Here is an 18,108-nt window from a genome sequence, read left to right as displayed (position 1 = left end):
CTCCACCACTGCTTCTGCTGGCCAGCGCAGACTTGGCCGGGCTCATCCCATCCCCAGCAGCATGTGGGAAGCCGGCTTTAGTCACATGCTGCTCTGGCTGGGACGGACCCAGCCAGGTCAGCACCAGCCAGGAAAAGCAGCATGAAGCTGAAGCTGGCTTCCCAAGTGCTGCTAGGGATGGGAGGAGCCCAGCTGGGGTGGCACCAGCCAGCAGAACCAGTGGCGGAGCCGCGTGCTGCTCAGGATGGGCCGAGTCCAGCCAGAGCGGCAGGGGCTTGGCTGCATTTTCCCCCTGCCTGCGCCGGTCAGCCCCAAGCAGCACACGGCTCCACTGCTGCTTCTGCTGGCTGGTGCCAACCTGGACGGGCTCCTCCCACCCCCAGCAGCATGTGGGAAACTGGCTTCAGCTGCATGCCATTTTTCCTGGCCAGTGCCGACCCAGCTGGGCCCATCCCATCTGGAGCAGCATGCGGCTGAAGCTGGCTTCCCACATGCTGCTGGAGACTCCCGGCCGGGTCAGCACTAGGTAGCAGAAGCGGCGATGGAGCCTCCTGCCTTTTGGGACCAGCTGGAGCAGGTAGGGTGAAAGTGCAGCAGCACGTGGGGAAGCCACTGCTTGACAGGGGACAGGATGGGCTGGCCAGGCCGCACCGGGGAGGGAAAGCTGTGGCTGAGCCCCCTGTGGCTTGGGACGGGAGGGGTCCCACAGAATTGGAGGGTGCTGTGCTGGTGAGGGGATCTGGGCCTGGGCTGGCTTCTGCTGTGCCATGGGGGTGGGGAGGGGCAGGCTGGGATGGGTGAGGACCAGGTCATGCAGGCACCAGTGACGGGTGGGAAGGCTGGCCAGTTTTTGATGCCTGGGGCCTGATGGGGTAGGCTGGGTCCTTGCTTGTGGGAGGGGTCAGGTTCCAAGGCCAGCTCTCCAAAAGGAGTACTTCAAAGGGAAAGGGAGGGACTTCTGGTGGCAAAGGTCAGGAGCTAGGGGGTGGGACTTCCGGTCCCAAGAGGGCAACCGGGGGGTGGGGCAACTGAAGGGGCAGGGTTACCAATGCAGCCCTCGACAGCTTGCCAAGACTCATCAAGCAGCCCTCTGCCCAAAATAACTGCCTGCCCCTGGAGTAGATGCGCTTCTGAGGTCCCTTTCAGACCCACTTTTTAAAAATTTTAAGACATACTGTTAGCTGGATACCATCTACTTCTCTGGATAAAAAGTTTTGCCATCTATAGCTATGCTTATGCAGAAGAATATTCTATTTCTTGTCTTAAAAATTGCTTGTATTTAAAATGTAATAAAAACACTATTACTGAGTGTAAGTATATATATTACTGAGATTTTTCAGTATTTCAGACTTACAAAAAGGATTTCTGAAACATGGTACTAACAAAGAAACCACTATTTATTTTGTAGATCAACTACTGTACGCTCGTTCTTTCTTCAATGGCAGACACTTTAACCAAAAGTAACCTACTGTGCAACACATTGACTCCAAGCTATACCAGTAAGTATTGAATATTATAGTTGCAAAGTAAAATAATGGAGGTGAACAATTTAGTAAATAGATAAAAATACTCGTGAGGGGAAGGAATCATTTAGGAAGGTACAAGGCAATAACACAAAAAATAGTGGGAATACAATTAAGAAAAAAAAGATTTAGCATGTAAAGTTGGAAAAGCTTCCTGACAGTGAGGCTGATTAGAACTTGGAGCCTTTGAGGCAGGGATTGTTAATTACTATACGTTTGTATTAGGACTGTTAAATGATTAAGAAATTTGATTGCGATTAGTTGTGCAAATAAAAACATTAGTCACAATTAATCTCAAGTTTAATTATACAGTTAAAAACTGATTATGTGCAGAAAAACATAAATTATGCAAAATGATGCAGGTATTTTGTATGGTTGGGGGGTATGAGGGGGTGGGATTTGTGAAGGTGTGGGGGGCTGTAGGTGCATGTGTGGGGTTTGGAGCCCAAGAAGGAGGGGGTCCCCACATGCCCTGGTGGGGTATTGTGGTCAGGAGCTAGGGGCAGACATACATGCACACAGACAAACACACATAAAGACAGTGCCCAGAAGGTAGGTCTGTGGAGGGGGGGTACATGGGAAGAAGGAAGGGGCATGGGGGTGGGAAGATTGAGGCCTCTATTGTGAGGGAAAGAGTAGGGCAGAGACAGGGCTGTGGTGAATGGGGCCCCAGTGCCTTGGTGGGCTGTGGAACAGAGCCACGGGAGGCTAATCCAGGGGCATGGCTCCATGCCATTGCATGCACCTCCCTGGGGAGGCATGGGGAGCATGTGCTTCCCAATTTGTGTATGGGGCAGAGGCAGGCTGGTCGCTGTGGGTTGGGGCTCTGCACCCTGCTGCCTTTGCCCTAAGAGCTGCGTAGTGGTCATGCTGCGTATTACCTCCCCACCCAGCCACAGGAGGCACAACATGGCATACTGTTGACTCCTGGAGCAAAGGCAGGACGCAGAGCCCCAGCCTGCAGCAGGCAGCCTGCTTCTGCCCCGTGCACAAATCCAAGGGCACATACCCCCCATGCCTACCTTGGGGGTGTGTACAGTGCAAGCTCCAGCTACACCTTGGACTAGGCAGGGGACCTACATGCCTGGGGCCAGGGAACTGGACCCACCGGCACCCAATCTCCACTATGGAAGGTGGTGGAGGGGGAGGGGGGAAATGATCACACCATAGCATCCCCCAGATCCTGCCCTTGCTAAAGAATGATCTGCCTAATCCACTAGATATTTGCCATACCTAATATTTGTTTAAATTGTTTATCAGAAAAACTAGGTATAATATGGGGAGAGGAAAAGTAACCAAGTACTGCATGACAAAACCACATTAAAAATAAGAATATTTGTAGGTCGGGGGTTGCAATAGTTTGGTCACAAAAAACAAATGACACAGATATAATTAATGTAAACATATATGGCTGGGGAAATGTTTTACCAGTTAAGGGATAATGTGAAATGTGCCATGTAAGTAGGAAAATACTCATAGACAGGTTATACATGCACACACATGTAATGCGCATGTAAACATACAGACTGTGAGGTTTATGCTTTCCCAGTAAAAATGGGGAATGGATTTTGTTTAATACTGGTACAATCCATGTGCACAGTAAAACATTAGATGCTCTATCATTTGAAAACAGTGTATGGCATTCAGCTTCTGGAGTAAATCAGGACAGCAATAAACACATAGTGATGAGGTGATTGAGTCTCCATACACATACTTACATTTCTCCCAGAGCGGTTTCCAAAAGGAGACTTTTAAAGCTAACATCCCTATGAAATGTGCTCCCAAAGTTTAGATCCTGTAAAAAGCTTCTAAAATAGCTAGGCAAGAGCTTCATTTAGAAAACAAAACAAAACACTGCAGGGGGGGGCAGGGGAGGGAAATAACACTGTAGCATTTCCTACCCACGCATTTTAGTACTGGGTCTCATGCAGTAACAGCCATTAAAATGGACTAGAAACCTAAAACAAATATAAGCCTGTTTTTATTATCTAAATTAAGAAACACCAAATGGTGCAGTCTAAGGTAGCTTTTCCCTGACTGATGGGCATTTTTTGTTTTGTCAGGTTCTCTAGTATTTACTCTATGTGCTTGTTTTCCTAAGGCTTTTAACAAATGAGCTGCTTTATACAATCCTTTTAGGTTTGACAAATACCGACATTAATCAAATACCCCTACTGACGAGAAATGAAGGTGAAGAGCATGCAGAACAGTCTGAAAGTGACATAATGTACATCGATAGCTAAATGTAGTTCTCATTTCATCAGATTAAATGGTTTGCCATACTAAAATACTTCTGGGTGAGAGCCTTGCCCTGCTGACATCCATAACAAAGCTCCTATTTGTTGTCAGTGGGATAAATTTCCTATTCATGTTTTTGCCTATTACACCTCTGTACTTACTTTGTACTGTACTTATTTTTGACATCACTGTGCCACTCATCCCCTGCCCATTTTCTCCATTCTGTTGCTCTCTTTGCCCATGTTGCCTCCTGAAATGTATCTGCTTTGTTTTTTAAAAAGCCCTCTAATATTATGGCTTTTCACTTGTCTGTCCATCTTAAGCCCACTGTACATGTTACATTTATAAACAGTATGTTAATTGCAGCATAAATGGCAAGGGTACTATGCATGCACTCAATTTAAGGTACCAAAAATGGCAAGCCAGCCACACAAATTTGCCACATGCAATACAAAACATTTCTATGGCTGGTTTGTGTGACACCTTAAATTTAAGATGGCTAAGGCTAACAATGAGCTTACTGTTGATCCTAGACTGCACAGGGGTCTGGAATCAGTCCTAGCCCCAGCCCAAGGCTACAGGGGTAGCAGAGGTTGTGGGGAGATGGGGAAACAAAGAACTTCCCTGCTGGTGACTTTAAAACCCATACCTGGTGCCTCTGTCCAACCTGCTGGGCATGAGGAATCACAGGCTCCTGATGGGGGAACCAAAGAGCTTCTTCACTAGGGGCTTTAAACCCTTCACCCAGAAGCTCTGGAGAAGGCTTTCTTTGGCACTATGGGATTTGAACCCCAATCCCAACAATTGCACTTCCTGCCATGCCACATGTGCATGGTAGGATGCATGATTTTGGGATAAGGGATCAGTTCACAATTGCTCTGAAGAACTGCTGGGCACAGGTTTTAAAATCCCTTTGGCTCCCCCACCAAGAGCCTCTGATCCCCTGCACCCTAGCCAGAGCTGCTGGGTGCAGCGTTTTAACAATCAGCTGCTTGTCCAGGGGTTGGGGCCAGCAACCCAAAGTGGTCTGGGCCCTAGTCCCTAGATAACACTTGGTCTCAAACCAGACCCAGGGCTGCCCAGCTGGGGCCAACAATCAGCTGATTGTCCATCCCATTTCTGGGGCTAGGCACCTGATTTTCAATTTGGGAAGTAGTAATGGCACAATTTGGATCTGATCCCAAAATTGCACATTCTGCCATGCATGTATGGCATGGCAGGAGGTGAGATTATTGGGATCACAGAACAGATCACACAGTGCCATTAAATGAACATATGCCAGGAGCCTTAGAAGCCTCTCCTTATGCAAAGCATAGTTACAGGGCAAAAATCTATGGATTCTCCACAAGTTGCCCAAAAAGTCTCTCCCATCAATGCATGCACTCTAATAAGACCTGATCCTATAAAAACAACTTGCTCCACCCTCTTTTTATTGAATTTTCCTCTTGCAGCATCTTTTATCCCTCTTCCTCCCTCCTAGCCAACCTAATCCTAATAATTTCTTCTGCCATAAAGAGTGCAGACAGAAGTGACAATTTTTGCCCAATTTGGCCACAGAAAAGAGTTTACAGCTTTAACCAAACACAAGTGCACAGTTGCAGACAGCTTAAAAAATGGCTTATTGGGTGAAAATCTGACCCCTCATTGGATGATGCATTAGCTAAAGACATTTCAAAATGCAAACATAAGTAGCACCTTTTGGAACTTATGTCTCCAGAGCTCCCAGCCTGTCACTGTTTTCAGAACAGGAGTGGGGAAAGGGAGCAGAGAGAGTTCAGTCTGGGGGGTTTTCAGCACCCCCTTGGAGGGTGGGGCAGGTGTGTTGGAGCCCCACCCCACAGTGAGGGAGGGAGTGGGGCAGTGGCTGAGGTCACTGCCCAGCCAAGGCAGTTCATGGGGCTGGGACAGAGACTAGGAAGGAGCCACAGGCGGATCATCCAGGGGATAAGGGGCATGTGCCCCCCAGATTTGTGCATGGGGCAGGGACAGATGCAGACTGACTGCTGCGGACTCAAGGCTCCCCGCTCTGTTGCCCTGCCCCCGGGGGGCCCGCGCTGAGTGTGCCACCATGGTGAGGCACCCCCTGCCCACCTGGCAGCAGCAGGGGCTGTGGCGTGGCTAGGCAGGCAGGGGGCACATGGCCAGAGCAGGGCCCCGAGGGAAAGGCAGCAGAACAGGGAGCCCCAAGGCCACAGAGGGCAGCACACATCTGCTCCACTCAGCTCTGGTCCGGCCATGCCACATGCCAGTAGCAAAGGCAGGAGTGTGGTGGTGGGGACAGGGGTGGGGGGAAGTGGACATGTGTCCTGCCTTCCCCTTTTGAAAAGGTGGTCACCCTACCTTTCCCCCTCCCATTCTGAAAACAGCAAGCACTGTCCGAAAGCCTGGCTGTTGGTGTGGGAACCCAGCTGCAGGCTCCCAGCCTGCAGGTAGATTTCCACCCCCGCCAAGAACTGTGAATTTTTGTTTGGTCTGCAGTAAGACTGTAACTCAGAACACTTTGCAACAATTGTTCTGAGTTACAGCTGGGAGCTGCACTTCCCATCTTCACCCAGTCTTTCTTCTTCACTCCTGCTCCCCTCTAGCTTGTGTTCTTCCTCCAAGCATTTACTTCACAGGTCTAAATAAAAACAAGCCCCTACTGGTAACTTCCTTGATACCCTCCAGACTGTCCCTCACAGCCTGTTTTCTACAACCTCACTGCCCCATCTAATTTTTTTCTTAAGTGACCTCATTTATTAAAATTCCCCACATTCTTTTCAAAGAAGTTACTGTGATGCAGTGTGATGCTTTCCTCATTAAAGCCACCTCATTTGTTTAAGGAACTTCATGTCCTTGGATTTCTTACTTCTCTAGCTGTTGCAAAAAATCTCCACCCTTCCCTTCCATTCATTATGCTGCTTAAATGCCATACTTCCACCTCCTATATGGTGCTTTATCAAAGAACGATAGAGACTTTCTCAGTGCTGCTAGGACAGTCCCCCTGCCTCTAAACTCCTTTGTAACTTCCTTAAAGTTTTCATATTGGTCAACAACTCTTAAAACCTTTAACAGAAACAAAAACAGTTTTACTTAATGAGTGAACATTTTCCCAGAAACTACTTGGATTTTCTGTACCTTTTGTCATCTTCATTACTAGAGCTATCTATAGATGTTGCCTGACAAGTGCTTTATTTACATGTTCAGGTTAACTAGTTATGGGCCTCTGCTAAACTTTCGTATGAAAACATAGACAAATAAACTGAACATTATTACTTATGGAAGTTCTCTCCCTGTACTTTTCCAATCATAACATCTGATCTTGTGGATTAATATAAATGACCTTGACAAAAATTACTACATTCCCAGCTTTCTTGAATGGCCAGGTCTCAATTAATTTATATTCCCTAGGAAATCCTTTAATACCCATGTCAGAAATGCTGATCCTGGTAAGCTGTATAACCTCCCTGTAATCAGATTTTTTTCCCCATCAGGAAAAAACAAAACTGAAAAAATCTGAGAGATCAAACGTATTTTATGCCAAACTTCTTGGCTGTGTGAGGCTCTATTTTATTAATGGTGATAAATAAGAGCCTCAAATGCTGCAGGTTGCAAGTTAGACAGAAACAGTGGGGAAAAAACCCTGGTTATACTGTTCAGTCTCCCTTTCAGTATCCACTTTCCACCACTGTGTGGCGCAGGATAGTGAGCAAGGTGGACATATGGTCTGACCCAGTAAATGGCAGTTCTTACCTTATGATATAAATGATTTCTTTATAAAATGGGAGTTTGATAGCTTATTTCACTATGTCAAGGAGCTTGAAGTCCCATTACTGTCTTTCAGAGTGACACTGGAGTTTTGGCATCCATACTACAACATGCTCACCCTAAGGATTTGCCTCACTGCAAATGTGTTAACTTGATCGTTTAGCGATATTGTTCCTATTGATAAAGCCATCTATTAGAGTATCTTCACATTTACTTCCCTTCATAACCAATCAGTCCCTGCCATTGATGTATTAAATACCTATTTAAAAGTAAAAGCACACAGTGATGAGTCCAAGGCAGGGATATGAAATATACTGCCCATGGGGCAGATCCAGCCTGGAACACTGCCCGTGGATCAGACTGGCGTACTATATGCAGCACACACTGGTCACAACCCTGCATACTGTATGCAGTGTGTAGAGCCCATCAGCTGAAGCCAGCCTGCACACAGCTATTCTAGGGCACGTGCTCATGAATTGCCCAGGTTGGACTAAGCATGCATGCCAGATTCAGCATGCATGGAGCAGGTGTCCCATGCAGTATGTCTCAGATTCATCCTGTACACCATGTAGGGCTAGGGCTGCTCTATGCTGCATGGGGCTGAAGCTGGTCTGGCATGAACTGCATGCAAAGCACGGAGCTATGTTGCATGCTGGAACTGGGGCCAGTCCAGATCAGGCACACAGACTGGCCTAATGTGCAAAGTCATCACACAGGGCTGGACTGTTATGGGTGCCACATGCAATGCATGCCCCCTACTGATATTGCCCACCGTGCTCAGTCTGTGCCCAGCTTCATGTACCACACACTACATGCAGGGCAGGAACCAGCATGTGTGCTTACGGTATATGGGGCTGGAGCTGGCATGGGCACTGTAAGTAGTACATGGGCCAGTGCAGGGCACAGCACTTGCACTAGACTGGCCTTGTGTGCTGGATCCAGCATGTGAGGCTGCTCTGTGGGCCTGATTCAGCCCACAGACCAGCCCTTTACCCCTCATCTGACTCATTTGCCTTTTTGGTCCAGCCTCTTACTAAACACATAGGGTGCAGATGTGTATGGAACCTAAAACTTGTTTCCCACAGTTGTGTTATCTTATTTATCCCCCCAAATAAGACTCCACACCTTGTTCTGAGAAAGCGGAATGAAGAAAAGATTTTTCCATTCATGGCCTAACCACAGAGGCAGGGTAAATGCTACAGCATCAGCAAAAGTGGCAGCATTAACTCTTTCATAACCATTGCTTATTTGGCAGCAGCTTTTGGCTGCTTGGCTATCACAGGGCATACTTTACTGCTCAGCCAAAAGCTGCTGCCAATTTGGCAGTGGTGAAAATGTTAACACCGTAGCTCTGATCCTGAACAGTGAACTCTACCCCTCCCTCTCTGGGTCAGCAAGGAGAAGTGGAGCAAAAACTGTAGCTGCCAGCCATGCTTCCATTCCAGTGCCAAAAATAACTTTCCCCACTTAATACTGTACCCCAATTTTGGAGGGATGATTTTCTGGGGAATCATGTATGAGGTATTAATAATTCCTGGTAGCTTACATGAGGCAGTATGCACTGTTCCCTTACAAGAGAAGCAGCTATGAGGCCAACCCTGAAATCAGCCATTTTCTCTTCAGGTACTTCAAACATTTTTAATCAAGAACCTCTCCAAAGTAGCTTAAGTACTGGAGCAAAGGAGCTCTGTTGCAAAGGAAGCTAAAGAAATTGCCAGTTCCAAGAAAGGAAGAGGTAGCCTCTCAGTAAGCAGTAATAAATATGGTAACATGGATGACTAAACTGTTAATGGAGGGCACTGGTGAAGATCAAATTGATCCAAATTGGACATCCTGAGTTTCCTCTCCAAGGAAGTAACACTTCAGCCTCAGTTTTCCTAACACCCCAGACAAAAAGGTAATCTCAATACTTACTGCGTTTACAATTCTCACAACTTTTTCTCATTCATTGCGTTCCTTTTGCATCTTGTAAAGTAGGGGTGTCAAATATAAGCCTTCTGCCCTATGGCAGCAATGTTAATTCATCTGGCTGCTGGAGTGGGTGTTTCAGTGCAGCTCCAGAATCCAGGAAGTTAACGCCCCTGACCTTTCCACCCAGTCCTTATCCACCACCAAAATCAGGGGGCTTAGTCACACCTGACAACTAAAATCAGCAGCAGGAGAAAAGTGAGAGGAGAGCAGTAGGGGAGGAAAACAGGAAGTCTTCTGGTCCAAATTCAACCAATGGGCCAAATGAGTTTGACACCCCGGTGTAAATCCTTCCTGAGGTCAAAAACAAAAAAGGAAGACCAAGACAGGAAAAAATGTTTTGAAGAGAGTTTATCTACAGATTTGGGATAAAATCCTGGAAGACTGCCACCAAAATTCCCACCTGGCCACAAGAGACTATATGCATGCTTTGCTGCTATTATCCATAAAGCTTTATTTTTTGCTAACAAACATACAGTTCAAACACACTCAGAAACCAAGCTATGACTAAATGTTTTTAATGACATTCAAAATACAAAAAGGATCTCTTACTGATCTCGCCTAATACAAGGCTTTCCTTTCCAGGGAGTCTGCTTCAAGTCCAAATGGAAACACTGTACCTCACAGAACAGTTTCATACCTATAGCTGAGACATCAGCACACTACGTCACATCCACAGCCAGAGCTGCTGGCTGCTTGACCCATCAGAAGACTGTCATACATTGTACTTGTACTCTCAAGCATGCTAAAAGTCAGTTGAGACCACTCCTCAGGGATATCTTCACTAGAATATTTCTAGGGATGCTTAACACACCTTATATTTCTTTGATAAAACAATATGCATCCAATAAAATACATTACAAAGAAAATAATACTCAGACCACTGTAAAAATGTTTAGTTTGCACAGCCCGTGGTTGGTTACTTATTGTGCTTTTATTTTTAGTGACACTGTACAAGGTATCATTGAACCCATGCCCCAGTCTAAAGGACATACAAGTTGGGAGAGCATTTCCCTCTCAGGAGGCAGGTCATGGCATCAACTCAGTTCAGTGAGGCCTTAAGGTTTCTCGAGTTCTTTGTAACTCCACATTGTGAGTTCCTTTTTAATCTACAGCATTGGTAAGCTATTTCTACACATTTTTGGTAGGAAGGGAAAACAGGAGTTTCTTGTTTTCACACTTGGACCCTTACGTTAAGACAGCTTGTCCTCGTGGTCAAGACCTCGTCATTGCACCAGGGACAGCCAAGCTGGTTTTCTCACAAACGCAAAGCACTCTATTACTTCCCCACCAGATGCTGCCTAGAATGTGCCAGAGCCAATCCAGGAATGGTTTTTTTGTAGCTTCATATCTGAAAAACTCCCAAATACTTGGAAACCACGGAACAGATGCTAGATAAAAGCTTACTATTTCCTGTTCTGATAAAAGCTGGGCTGAGAAAGAAAAAAACAATTTTCAAAAAGTGGTCTCCTAGAACAACAATAAACTCTTTATATGGGTATTCTTTGTTTTCCTTTTCAGGACACTCAGTCCTCCTCTTCATGTTCTACTTTAGGTCGGAAAACCTTCCTATTCCTTTTCTTACTACTGTGGAATCCTACCGTTCCCCCCACAGCCTCTTCTCCTGTGTGACCAGAGCCAGTGCCAGGATCTCCTTTGTTGCACAGGTCCTTCAAGTTCAAGCATCCCTCCTCTGCCTTTTTCTCTCCAGAGCCTAAATGCCCCAGCTCGACATTATCCTCTACCTTCAGATCACCAGCCGTCTTGGGAGATTTCCTTTTCAAGCTCTGCTTTGTGTTAAAGGATTTCTTATCATCATCCCCTGCTGATCTTTTCCTTTCCAAACTATCTATGCTCATCTTTGTAGGTTTCATAAAGACAATTCTTCCAGCACCACAACTGGAGGGGTCCTGGTTGAAATATGGGATATAGCTATCTTGGGCAGATGAGCTGTGTTCCCCTCCTTTCTTCTTCAAGCCCCCTAGGAACTCCATAGCTACCTCCCTGTTGGTTTTATCACTAGACTCTGAGACTCCCTCCAGGCTGTATTTGGTCCAGCGTTCTGGGTGTGTCACATAGTCGGGGACTGACGGAGAGCTTTTAGTAGTCGGAGGTGGTTTGCCTTGCCTTCCAAAGCTTTCGGGTGCCATCTTACTAGGGGGAGTGGCTGGGGGTAGGGGGCGTTTAAACCTCCCATCGATAATGTTATCTTCAGCCAATGAGGGTGCTGCCAATTTGGCTGCTCCTTCCAAGCAGTCAAAAATGCTCTGGCTGCGCATGGAGAAGGTAGAGCTCATGCCTTTTAGGTGGAATGGCTGGACAGGAGATTTGAGGTTGATCTTTAAAGACTCAGGATTCTCACCTGAGCCACAAACCACATCATCCAAAGACAAAGATTCCTCTGGAGATATTGTATCAACTTCAGCTTCATCTGCTAAACCGAAGTCTTCGGGGTCTGAATCACTGAGTGACACTGTGTCTGAGGGTTGAATGCCATCATAGTCAGCAACCTCACTGGCAATTATACCCAGAAAGGGCTCGCCAGCACCTTTATCTTCCATTTTCAAGTCGTCACTCAACTGCAGTCTCTGGATTAGGTTCAGCAGCAGCAAATAAGGCCTTCCAAATGTCCAATGAGTTTAAAGCCTAGTGTAAGAAGGAACAAATATAAACTCAACTGCAAAATGAGACCCAAATCCCAATAGACAGATCCCTGTTACCATTGCAGCAGTCCAAGCCCAAAGAATACACTTGACCCAAATAGTGCTAAAAAATGAAACAGAGAAGAATCACTGTGTAAGGACTACCCATGCTACACTTAGAGCTGAAAAGCAACCTGACCTCCATTGTGCTATTTTAACTAACATATTGACTCTCATTATTTCCACTGATATTGTACATGACAGACATTCCAGACCATGCTATGCATTACTATTGGAAACCTTAGGCACCTGTACCCATTCTGTGACTTGAGTGACTCCTAAGCAATTCTTGTTTAAACTAAAAAATATTCTTTACTGCACTAATCCTCACGGAAGACTGGCTTTCTAGCATACAGGACTGCTTAGAAATCCACTCACCTGAGTGCTAGTTTTGCTTAAAAACTGCAGATCTCATTCATTAGTTGATGCTGAGGTATGTTGCTTCTAAAAAGGCCTAAATATTGCATGACATTCTTAAACACTTCCTCCAGATTGGTTTGCTTACCTTCAGCAATAATTGAAGGTCACACTCAATATTTATCCTATAGGATTAATGGATGGAAACATGTCCCAAGGCCTAGCAGCATTCTTTCAGCCACTCCCTTATATTCCTGAGCTACCAGCATGATTTTTGTTCCCCAAATTCTACAGGGCAGGTGATAATGAACTGTTTATCATAGGGACATTGTCAACACACCAAGGTCAGTGGCCTAGATATGACATCATGTCCTACTGAGTTGAAGTACAGGTTTGAACCCCAAATTCACTTTATCATTTGCTTGCTGGATCCCTGCCAGGGTGAAGATGGTTAATCTGAAGCCAGAGATGCAGCTGGCCCTGTTAATCAGAACTACTTTGGTTAGCACAGCAGCTGACGAAATGAGCTTCAGCCCATAAAAGCTTGTGCTATATATTTGCTCTGGTTAATGCATAAGGTGCAAAGCTCTCCTGCCTTCTAATCTGAACACCTCTGCTCGCTGAGCAAACAGAGCTGCTAGTGGCTAAGTGTACCTTAGTTCAGCTCTCTTTGAGAAAGAAAGTTATGGAGATAAGAGATTTCTATACAAAGAGGAAAGAAAGAAAGCTTCTGTAGGTGGGAAAGATAGGGCAGGAAGGAGCACAAATTGAAACCAGATCCCTCTCTACACAGGCATGCCTCATATTGTGTGCTCCAACCAGTTGTCTCCAAATAGATAGAACCAGAAATCTAGCAAAGAAGAACAGTGTTAAAAGACAGGCAAACAAAAGGACACAGCTGATTTATATTTCAAAATAAAAAACAGAATCACTCCTAGCCCTTATTAATGATCCTTTTTCCATTTGACACGTTTTTTTCCCTCTACGTTGGAGAATTGATGCAACGTAAATTCTCCTTTTGCTTGCTCTGTTTGTGTATTAGCATCATTATGAATTTCAAGACTATTCACAAATCAGATACTCTTTTTGTAAAGCTACCTCCTAACATAATGGCTATATTCATAAAATACTATGCATAATGGCATAGGCAATAAAGATATCTAGAATCAGGGCAATATTCCTAATACACTGTAAGAATTTTAAAATAGGAAAAAATTAACCTAAACTATTCAAATAAGTTCTCCTTAATGGACACATTAAATAGACATGGAATGTCTGCTAGTCACTCACTGTCTCTTGAGACTGAATCAGTTTTCCTTCCTGGGGATCATTTAAAGCCACCAAGGATCTCAGCTCCTGAACCCTGAAAAACAAACATCTGCATAAAGAGATATATATTTAAAATAAACCTGAGTTTAACAGGCATACTTGGCACATTTTCTGAGGCATCCCCATGCAGATATTTCAGAAAAGAACTCTGTAAATCCTGCTAAGACAGATACCACTGAATCCATTCAGAACTTAGTATCAGTGTGCAGATTAATGCTAACTTCCCTTCGAATGAACTTTGAGGGGAAGAAAGAGAATTCACAAATGTATTATTTTTTCTGTGTTTTATACAAGTAATAAATGATTAAGAATGAAACTCTGCTAAGTAAAGAGAGATCAGGAATTCACCATCATTGTGGTTACCAAGAGTAATGGATTATAACTGATAAATGATAATAACCACAAGCACTGAACATTGCAGGAAAGAGATAGAAGCACAGAACAGGACTGGATTTTCAAAGTAATTCTACACTCCCAATTTGCAGCAGATATTATAAAAAGGTGCGAGTGATTAGTCTTCAGAATAGTGTGACAGATTTTTTTTCCACAAGACCTCAACGGGAAATTCAGCAATCTGTCACAAAGAAAGCTGATAGATGGTTTTGAAACCTGGTTCCATTCAAGTCCTGAAAAAAAAGAATAGGAGCCCCTGAAATCCTGCCCATTCTGTCTTTACAGCTATGGCATATGGATCAATGGCTTTTGTAATAATAACCACAATCCCCCAGAACCAGGTGGACAACTAGGTGGCAGTAAGTCTACCTGTACACAGGCTACTTGCATACTGATGCCAGGGTAATAGTTGACTACATTTTGGTCAATTAAATTGCCTAACACTCCAGGACTGGTAACAAAACAGAAGGGAAAGATGTCGGGACCCTGGGAACCTTTTCAATCCTGGAGAACATCATGCTCAAGCAGCGACCCCTACTCCCCAGACAGACTCACAGATTCGTTGTGGTGATCCGAATATGGTACCACTCAGCTAGGACGGCACCTCTCTGAATGGATAGGTCCCCATCAGACTCTTCCATCCTGGTCTCAGCCAACCCGGGTTCTGCTGGATCACTTGCGACCTGCACAGGGGTCCAAGAGTTCAGTCAGTCCACACTCTGGCAATGAGCCTTTTGGCACCACACTGAGTACAGAAGGGGAAAGAGCAGAGACCGGACAACAGCTGCCCTACCATGGTAAAGCTTAGTGAAGGTAGCCATATAACTATGCAAACACAAGTCATAGTTTATTCTGAAATAATTTACCTTGGCGTTCACACCACAGTAAAACCACTCTGATGTCCAGAATGAACACACAACGACCAATTCACCACACACTGGCATTTGCAATACACGCTACCACAAGCCCTTGCCAGTCAGTGGACAGGAAGCCTATAACAGTCCACTGAGCAAAGGACTACCCTAGAAGGAAGTCCTGGACATCAGACAGGTACTATCAGAGGAGGATCCTGACAGAAGTTCCACACACAATCTGCTCTCCCACACTGGCAGCCAGAAGACAGGGTAGAATTGCAGCTTGGAGACCAGTGGTTCTCAGCCTTCTTAGACACAAGGCATCCCTCATTAGACCCGAGGCCCGCCCCCCCTCTCCCCGTCAAAAATGCTGACTCTTAGCTTTCACTTAAGTTTTGACTACAGGAAAGATCAGAAAGCAATTCTTCAGCTGCAAAGAATAATTTCACAACAGGTCAACATTTTTAATGCTGAGAATTCCAATTTGAAATCTCCAAGTTTATCTTGTGAACTGTGCTTGCACACCTAACAGTGCCACCATTGCGTGGCATCCCACAGCACCCTTGAAGGACTCTCAAAATATCAGGATGCTGCAGCACCCTGCTTGAGAATCACTGTTATGGACTAATTATGGGGTGTCAAAGATATGACCTGGGAGCCATAGCTGGACTGTGAAGTACCATCAGCTGCCCCCTACCCCCACCCCTGGCACCATGCTGCCCCTGGGACTTATAGTTGACCCACACACCCCTAGCACTGAACCAAACGCAGGGCCTGGGATGAGTACCACATCTGGTGCCCACTCTGGCTGGCTTGGACCTTATGTTGCATGGCTGGTCCTAGGACCGTACCACATGCAGTATATGCAATGCGGGTCCGAGACTGGCCTGAGCGAGCACTGCATGTGCTGGGTCTGATACCCAGCCCATGGATGGATCACAGGCCGCTCATCTGGCCTACGGGGTGGGGGGGAAAAACTGTGCTGCTGGGCAGGTGGGAGGCAGTATGATGTGCTGGGGCTCTCCTCACTTGACAAGCAGCTACCCATCCCCTAGGAACAGGAGCTTGGACTGCTGCCACTGATTTGTGGGCAGGGGCCTGCGTTCCCAGGGCCCCATTCACCCCCTAGCCCCACAGGCACCCCCTTTGGTGAAGCCTCCCAGGGGAACGGGGTGTCACTCCACCCTTCTCCCCGTCTTGAAACATTGCTGGGCACGGTACTCCCCAGCTCTGCCCTGCTGGGAGGAAGGAAGGAAGAACCCCCTACTGCCACAAAGCAAGTGCTAGGGGTGGCTGCTGTGCTTGCCTGGCCTTCATTATGCCAGGGGAAGCAGACATATGTAAAGCTTTCTGGAGATACTAAGGCAGTGCTTCCCAAACTCTTCCTCAGCATAAACCCATTTATGGCCCCATTTGCTCAGCATGACCCCTCACTCCCAACCCAGAGCCCCACCCCTGTAACCCCATCTGCTGATGTTGCAACCCCATCTAGTGTAATGACCCACAGTTTGGAAACCACTGGGCTGAGTGCAAAGAGCCTAAATGCCCAGACCCCCTCAGCAATGGGACCTAGCAGCAATGAGGGGAGAGGCTGGGCAGACACAGGGGTTTTCACAACCACAAACCTATGCACATACACACACATGCACCCAGGCACATGCGTGCACACACCTGGAATTGAGAGGCCCACAGCCCACCCCTCCCTGCCACAAGGAGAAGGCAGGCTAAGGAGGGTGATGCTAGCATGCACACAGCATTGCCAGGTCTTAAATATTAAATTGTTGTATTGGAAGCTCAGAACAATCCTATTTGCTGAAAAACTAACGTCCACTGGAAAAATATGCAAATAACTATGCAAATAAGGCTTCTTCTCGACTTCCTATTGCTCACTGCGCAAGTTGCCGAGCAGTCAGTGAGGACTTCAAGTCAAAGCATTTCTTTATTTGGAGGCTGGCTGACAGCAAACCCAGAAGTCATCTAAGACTCCCTGAGAGTAACTTCAGTTTTACATTTGCTGCCTCAACAATTACCTTTCGACAATTACATTTTGAGCACTTTTACTACCATTGAACATACAAGGCTCAAATGAGCCTACGCAGATGATAATGCTCGCGCACCTCGCAACACTGCGCACGCGCGCACAAGGCTGCACTGCCCCTCCCCCTCCGCAGGCCGCTCCGCGCCCCATCCCCCCGCCCCGCAGAACGGGGGTGGGGGGTGGATAACGACCGTGCCCTGGAGCCTGCCCCGCACCCGCGCGAGCCCAACAGCAGCCCCTCCCCCGCCCCGCGTACCTCCGCAGAGCGCGAGCCCAACCGCTCCGCGCCGCGGCCGCGTTCCTTCCGGGGCGGCCCCTGAGCCTCCAGCGCCCTTGGCAGCCACCGTCCGCGCAGGGCAGGCTGGGACAGCGAGTCCACTCCGCCCGCAGAAGCTCTAGCAAGGCGCGGGAAGCAGCGGGCGCCCCGAAATACAGCTCCCATGGGGCCAAGCGGCAGGATGACCAGGGCAGGCGGGGAAGGAAAAGAGCCGTTCGTCCCTCCGCTTGGCCTGCTGGGAGTTGTAGTCCACGGGCTCGCGGGGGACAGTCGGCGAGCTTGACCCCCACCCTGCACGGAGGGGACTGCGGCCCCCATAATGCACCGTAGTGCTAGCCGCCACGCCTTGTTACACCAATGGGGCGGGGCGGGGTGGGTTGGTAGAAGGCAGGCTGCAGCCAGTCAGGTGCTTGCATTCTATAAACCTCTGCTGAATAGGGTGGGACGCGCGTAGGATTCGAACCGTCAGCCTTGGGGTCCCCAGTGCAGGCGCCCACCTATCCCCAGCTCCTCGGGGTGCGGGGACGTGGCACCAACAGCTTCAGCGCAGCCCTTTGCGAAGGGAGGAGGAAAGTGAGGCACGAACCATCCCTGGGTCTGCAGTCGTAGAGAAGCAGGGCTGGAAGGGCTGCCCAGAGGTCATCTAGTCAAACTCCTGCCTGAGGCAGGACCATCCTTATCC

The 18,108-nt window shown here is 47.1% G+C and overlaps 2 protein-coding genes across 3 annotated transcripts in view; one reads left to right on the top strand and one right to left on the bottom strand.

Moving 5' to 3' along the window:
- TRPM5 (transient receptor potential cation channel subfamily M member 5) overlaps positions 1 to 6,868 on the top strand; it is a 77,299-nt gene extending 70,431 nt beyond the window's left edge. Inside the window, exons 23-24 of the mRNA XM_090032507.1 lie at positions 1,409 to 1,499; positions 3,663 to 6,868. Coding sequence (XP_089888633.1) covers positions 1,409 to 1,499; positions 3,663 to 3,766 — 195 coding nt within the window. The 3' untranslated portion in view covers positions 3,767 to 6,868. The remainder of the gene's footprint in view (positions 1 to 1,408; positions 1,500 to 3,662) is intronic.
- A 3,110-nt stretch (positions 6,869 to 9,978) lies between these two features.
- Positions 9,979 to 17,568, bottom strand: TSSC4 (tumor suppressing subtransferable candidate 4). Of its 2 annotated transcripts, XM_090032505.1 has the most exons (4): positions 17,406 to 17,567; positions 14,813 to 14,940; positions 13,826 to 13,898; positions 9,979 to 12,122 (listed from the first exon to the last, which is right to left on the bottom strand). In XM_090032505.1, exon 4 carries the CDS (start codon positions 12,035 to 12,037, stop codon positions 11,003 to 11,005), a length of 1,035 nt encoding a protein of 344 aa, XP_089888631.1. In that variant the 5' UTR covers positions 12,038 to 12,122; positions 13,826 to 13,898; positions 14,813 to 14,940; positions 17,406 to 17,567; the 3' UTR covers positions 9,979 to 11,002. The 2 variants fall into 2 exon arrangements, with proteins under 2 accessions (XP_089888631.1, XP_089888632.1); XM_090032506.1 differs by lacking the exon at positions 13,826 to 13,898 and having other exon boundaries at positions 17,406 to 17,568.
- Positions 17,569 to 18,108: the final 540 nt, after the last annotated feature.

The sequence above is a fragment of the Crocodylus siamensis genome, chromosome 2 (assembly GCF_052110815.1).
Source record: "Crocodylus siamensis isolate JL-2025a chromosome 2, ASM5211081v1, whole genome shotgun sequence".
Lineage (NCBI taxonomy): Eukaryota > Metazoa > Chordata > Crocodylia > Crocodylidae > Crocodylus > Crocodylus siamensis.
This window is presented reverse-complemented; position numbering and strand designations above follow the sequence as displayed.